We start from the raw sequence: 6,000 nt of genomic DNA on the forward strand, positions 1-6,000 counted from the left end.
ATTATTCGATGAGAGGTGGATGAGCTCCATTTTCCCCACCTGAGACACATCACAACGGTCCACGCTGAAGTAAACAAACGGTGATTTAAAAAGAAGAATCTGAGATTTTAGCCTACACCCTTCCCGACACATTTGGGTGTTGAGATATTTTCAAAAGTGCTGAGGTTTTTAGAGGAATGATGCCGTGTAAATCGGAGGTAGAGTACCGTTATTTGTCTCCAACCACTCGTTTCTACAGACTAGGGGAGAGTTTAAGTGCCAATTTTAATTACAGCTGACCTGATCTGTCCCGTCCGTTTGATTAGCAAACACTTAACCATGACGGCTACCCCTGCCCATTACCTGCTCCCCTCGCGGTTTAGAGTAAATACCGGGACCGAGACGCGGGACCTCTAAATTACGCTCAATGTCAATCACATAATGGACGCCGACATGGAGGCTGCTCAATCTTAAAAGATGATCGCCATGGAGCTGTTGAGGAGTTCTCTCTCCCTCCTCCCCCCCCTCCCACTCCACTCCAACCCCTCCTCGTTCCCCCCTCTGAATTGCTTCCCTCTTGTCTCAATTGAGCTTTATTTATATCCACCAGCTCGGATCCATCTGCAGATCTCTCTGGTCTGTCCCGAATCGAGTGGCTAAGCAAATGAATGGAAACTACGACGTCCAGAGAATTAATGAAATAAAGTCACCCGAGCCAGCCACGTCCCTTTCAAAGCAGATGTGAGGCCGGTTAATTATTCAGTTGAAAAGCCTATCACTGACGTCGATAAAGGACTCCAGGAAGTGAATCCCCTTAGTTTGTTAATGTATAACAAAGAATGGCGGCTCCCATTGAAATGAAGCAGAACCAGCTGCTGTGGGTTTTTAAAGCATCAGCCTATTGTTGGGCTTCCACAAAACACCTCCACATTCACCACCGAGCACCAGGCCAGGTGACTGGCTCTTAAAATACGTAAACTTTCTGCGCAATTTTGAAGCAGATGTTGGATCACCCTCATCCCAAAGTAGGGGACCGTTCGACCGCGGTTACGGTACGGCACTCCGACGGACTAGGCGAGAGTTGATTGACATCGGGCGACGATGCGAGGGTGAATTAATCCGACCGAGGGAGCCTATGTTTAAAACGGCTGGTTCAATCTGGGCAGCCCTATTACAACCGGGCAGGCCCAGATCCAACACACGTAGGGAAGGGTCGCCCCAAACAACCCGGGGTTGAACGCAAAGTCGGAACTTCCCTTCCTCTGTAATACTTTGTACGAGGGACTCCACATCAAAGGGCCTAGATACGATGGTAAGAGATTAACAGATAAAAGAGTTTATTAGACACTTTGCTTAACCCATACCCTTTGCCCTCATCTCTTGCCTGCCCACGCTACCGATCATGACAAAGAGACTGAAGGACACCTGCTTTAAAAAAAAAAAAACAAAACACCATCTCCCAAAACGGTGCTGAACGACATCTGGTCTCCCCACTTCTAATAAATCCTTTAGTGATATTTATTAAAGTTAGATGCACCACTAAAGTTCAAAACGATTTTTTTTCTCCTTTCCCAATCTGCCTGCATTCTCCGAAGCCACATTTCATTTGACAGCCCGGGCTGCCTCAGTCCTAGGAGAAAAAGGCACATTAAGCCGGCAATAGGTCTGATACTCGGTGGCGGGTACAGGGAAAATGCAATAATAGAAATTTGCAGAAGGGTCAAGGAGCAGGAAAGAGGCACTGCAGCTGTGGCCCCAGACGCAGGCACAAGATCCAGGGAGTTGTCACTTTCGTTATTATCCCGGTCCCGGCAGAATTAGGCTGCCGGGAAGGGAGGTGGCCCAAACCCCCAAATGAAACTGCTCGCCCCACCATCGATCGATGGCATTTATTGAGCGCCTTTTGTGCACAGAGCGCTGTACTAAGCACACACCATATGGGGGGGGGGGAGGGGAGGAAACGTCCGTGGCGGATATCCCGGGGAATACTGCAGGAAATGATATCCAGCCTCAAGGGTGGATCTGGGAAGCTGCGGAGTGATTGCCAAGCCCAAGAGGAAGGTGACGGAGAGGGGAAAGAGTGGGGAAGGGCGGAGCTATGAGGGCTGGCTGGATGGAGAAGATGGAGTTTGGGGGAGGACAGGGGAGACCAGAACGGGATGGCCACCATCATCACCGCACTTCGCTGGGCACCTATGCCCAGTGCACTGTACTAGATGCTCAGGGGGTGAGGAACGGAGAGACTCTAGACTCTAAACCCACTGTGGGCAGGGAATGTGTCCGTCATATTGTTCTGTTGTACTCTCCCAAGTGCTTAGTACAGTGCTCTGCACACAGTAAGTGCTCGATACGACGGATTTTGAGGACTGCGAATGGGGTCCATGGAAGGCCGGGGGGGGGGGGAGGCGGTGACAGAGACCGACATGGGGGGGTTGAAAAGCGGTGTGACTTTGGGCAGGTCACTTCACTTCTCGGTGCCTCAGTTACCCCTTCTGTAAAATGGGGATTAAAAGCGTGAGCCCCACTTGGGACAATCTGATCACCCTGTATCCACCCCAGCGCTTAGGACAGTGTCGAGCACAGAGTAAGTACTTAAAAACCAATGTTATTATTAAAAGGGGGGAGGATGGTGGGGGCGGAGACGATTCATTCATTCCATCTTATTTACTGAGCGCTTTATTCAGAGGATGGTGAGGGGTGGGGATGAAAGGGGGGAGAATGATTCATTTAGAATAACAACCACCATTATGACATTTGTTAAGCGCTTACTATGTGCCAAGCACTGTTCTCAGCGCTGATTCATTGGATCGTATTTATTGAGCACTTTATTGAGAGGATGGTGGGGGAGGGAGTGAAAAGCTGGAGAATGGTTCATTTATAATAATAATATAATGGCATTTCTTAAGCACTTCCTATGTGCCAAGCACTGTTCTAAGCCCTGATTCATTCCATCATATTTTTTGAGCGCTTTATTGAGAGGATGGTAGGGGAGGGGAACGAAAGGGGGGAGAATTGTTCATTTATAATAATTACGGTATTTGTTAAGAGCTTACTATGTGCCAAGCACTGTTCTAAGCGCCGATTCATTTGATCGTATTTATTGAGAGGATGGTGGGGGGGGGGGATGAAAGGGGGAGAACGGTTCACTGATGATAATAATAATTACGGTATTTGTTAAGCACTTACTTTGTGCCCGGCACTGTTCTACACGGTGATTCATTCCATCATATTTATTGAGCGCTTACTGTGTGCAGAGCAATATGCGAAGCGCTTGGGAGAGCACCCAGTAACAAGAAGCACTTTCCCTGCCCTCAAGGAGCTCACAGTCTAGAGGGGAAGCAGGGGGGCGAGGACTGTGAGCCCCTTTTTGGGTAGGGATTGTCTCTATGTGTTGCTGCACCATACTCTCCGAGCGCTTATTGCAGGGCTCTGCACCCAGCAGGCGCTCAATAAATACAACTGAATGAATAAATACGATGTAATGAATGGGAACTGAATGGAACTGAGTGGCACAATCCAAGTGCTTAGTAGATTGCTCTGCCCCCAGCAGGTGCTCAATAAATACGATGGAATGAATGGGAAGCGAATGGAATCGAGCTGTACGTTCCAAGCGCTTATTACAGTGCTCTGCACCCAGCAGGCGCTCAACAAATACGACTGGATGAATGACTGAACTGTACATTTCAAGCACTTAGTAGAGTGCTCTGCGCATAGAAAGCGCTCAATCAATACGCTGGAACGAATGGGAATCGAATCGGGAAAATGGAATCGAAGTGTACACTCCAAGCGCTTAGCAGAGTGCTCCGCACCCAGCAGGCGCTCGAACAATACGATGGCACGAATGGGAATCAAAGGGAACTGAACTGTACATTCCGAGCGCTTAGTCCAGTGCTTCGCACCCAGCAGGTGCCCAATATATATATATATATATATGTTGGAATGAATGGGAATCGAATTGAATATTCCAAGCGCTTAGCAGAGGGCTCTGCACCCAACAGGCGCTCAATAAATACGATGGAATCCATGGGAACTGATTGGAACGAAACTGTAATTCCAAGCGCTTAGCAGAGTGTTCTACCCATAGTAAGCACTCAAACAATATGATGGAATGAATACGATGGAATGAATGGGAATCGAAGGGAATCGAACTGTACATTCCCAGTGCTTAGCAGAGTGCTCTACACTGAGTAAGCACTCACTCAATACGACGGAATGAATGGGAATGGAACTGTCCATTCCAAGCGCTTAGGAGAGTGCTCTGCACATAGGAAGCGCTCGACAGATACGATGGAATGAATAAATATGTTGGAATGAATGGGAACTGAAAGGAATTGCACTGTACCTTCGAAGCGCTTAGCAGAGTGCCCTGCAGCCAGTAAGCGCTCAATCAATAGAACAGAATGAGTGAATGAGTGAGGTCCAGGTGCGGGGGAGGACGGAGGGGACGAGGATGGGGAAGAACGAGGAGGAGGAGGAGGAAAAAGAGGAGGAGGAAGAGAGGGAGGAAAAAGAGGAGGAGGAAGAGAAGGACAAAGAGGAGGAGGAGGAAGAGAAGGAGGACAAAGAGGAGGAGGAGAAGGAAAAGGAGGAGGAGGACAAGGAGGAGGAAGATGAGGAGGAGGAGGAAAAGGAGGAGGAAAAAGAGGAAGAAAAAGAGGAAAAGGAGGAGGAGGAAGAAGAGGAAAAGGAGGAGGAGGAAAAAGAAGAGGAGGAAAAGGAGAAGGAAAAAGAGGAGGAAAAGGAAGAGGAGAAGGAAAAAGAGGAGGAGGAAAAGGAGGAGGAAAAGGAGGAGGAAAAGGAGGAAGAGAAGGAGGAGGGAAAGGAGGAGAATGACGACAAGGAGGAGGAGAAGGAGGAGGAGGAGAAAGAGGAGGATGAAGAGGAAAAGGAGGAGGAAGAGGAGAAGGAAAAGGAGGAGAAAGAGGAGATGAAGAGGAGGAAAAGGAGGAGGAGAATGAGGAGGACCAGGAGAGGGATGAAGAGGAGGAGGAAAAGGAGGAGAAAAGGGAGAACGAGGAGGAGAAAAGGAGGAGGAAAAGGAGAAGGAAAAGGAAGAGGAGGGAGGAGGAGGAACGAGGAGGACGAGGAGGAGGAGGATGAAGAGGAGGAAAAGGCGGAGGAGGAGAAGGATAAGGAGGGAGAGGAGGCGGGTCCGGATTCCGGGGTCACTCACCCCAGTGGAGGAAGTCGGCGACGTACTTGTCCCTGCGCAGGGCGGCCTGTCCGCACTCGGCGTAGAGGCAGAGCAGCACGTCCAGCAGGGTCTCCACGCTGAGGGCGCCCTCCTGCCTCCACGGCCCGTCCAGGAGCAGCTGCTCCAGCTTCTTCAGGCGCACCTTGGCCGACATGTTGGCGGGACGGGACGGGACGGGACGGGACGGGACGGGACGGGACGGGACGGGACGGGACCGGGCGGGGCGGGGCGGGGCGGGGGCCCCTAATCCCCGGACGCCCCGACCCTCCCGGTCCGCGTCCGCCCGCTCCCCGTCCCCGTCCCCGGACTCGTCCCGGTGGCCGCTAGCCCGACATCTTGGGCCCGGTGACGGCGGAGCGGCGCAGGGCCCGGGCCCCTCGGGGCCATGGGCCGGTCCCCGCTCGGGACGCTCGGCCTCCTCCCTGTGGTGGTCGTCGTCGTCGTCCTCCTCCTCCTCGTCGTCGTCGTCGTCTCGTCAGGACCGGTCGGCGCCCCGTCCGCCCCGCTCCCGGCCGGCCCGCCGCCCCGCCCACCGCCCGCGCCTGCGCGCTCGCCTCGCCCGCTCCACCCCCGCCCCCGGGCTCCTCAGCCCGCGCACGCGCACTGGCCTCCCCGCGCGACCCCACCCGCTAGGCGCCCCCGTCTCCTCGGCCCGCGCACGCGCCCTGACCGCCCCACCCCGCTCCCCCGCTCCGCGGCCCGCGCACGCGCCCTGACCGCCCCACCCCGCTCCCCCGCTCCTCAGCCCGCGCACGCGCACTGACCTCCTCAGCCCGATCCCCCTCCACTCCGCCCGCGCACGCGCACTGACCTCTCCGCTCGACCCC

The 6,000-nt window shown here is 53.2% G+C and overlaps 1 protein-coding gene across 4 annotated transcripts in view; it reads right to left on the reverse strand.

Moving 5' to 3' along the window:
* Window positions 1-5,357, reverse strand: part of CDC42BPB (CDC42 binding protein kinase beta) — a 99,682-nt gene extending 94,325 nt beyond the window's left edge. For 2 of the 4 annotated variants that reach the window (XR_003761537.2, XM_029070798.2), the window contains exon 1: window positions 5,153-5,356. Coding sequence is in view for 3 of the 4 variants with exons in the window: in XM_029070798.2 (XP_028926631.1) it covers window positions 5,153-5,327 (175 nt within the window). In the remaining variant the exon portion in view is untranslated. Of the gene's footprint in view, window positions 1-5,152 lie in introns of all 4 variants that reach the window. The other 2 variants (XM_029070807.2, XM_029070789.2) reach the window with 1 other exon arrangement.
* Window positions 5,358-6,000: the final 643 nt, after the last annotated feature.

Source organism: Ornithorhynchus anatinus, chromosome 1 (assembly GCF_004115215.2).
Source record: "Ornithorhynchus anatinus isolate Pmale09 chromosome 1, mOrnAna1.pri.v4, whole genome shotgun sequence".
NCBI classification, from domain to species: domain Eukaryota; kingdom Metazoa; phylum Chordata; class Mammalia; order Monotremata; family Ornithorhynchidae; genus Ornithorhynchus; species Ornithorhynchus anatinus.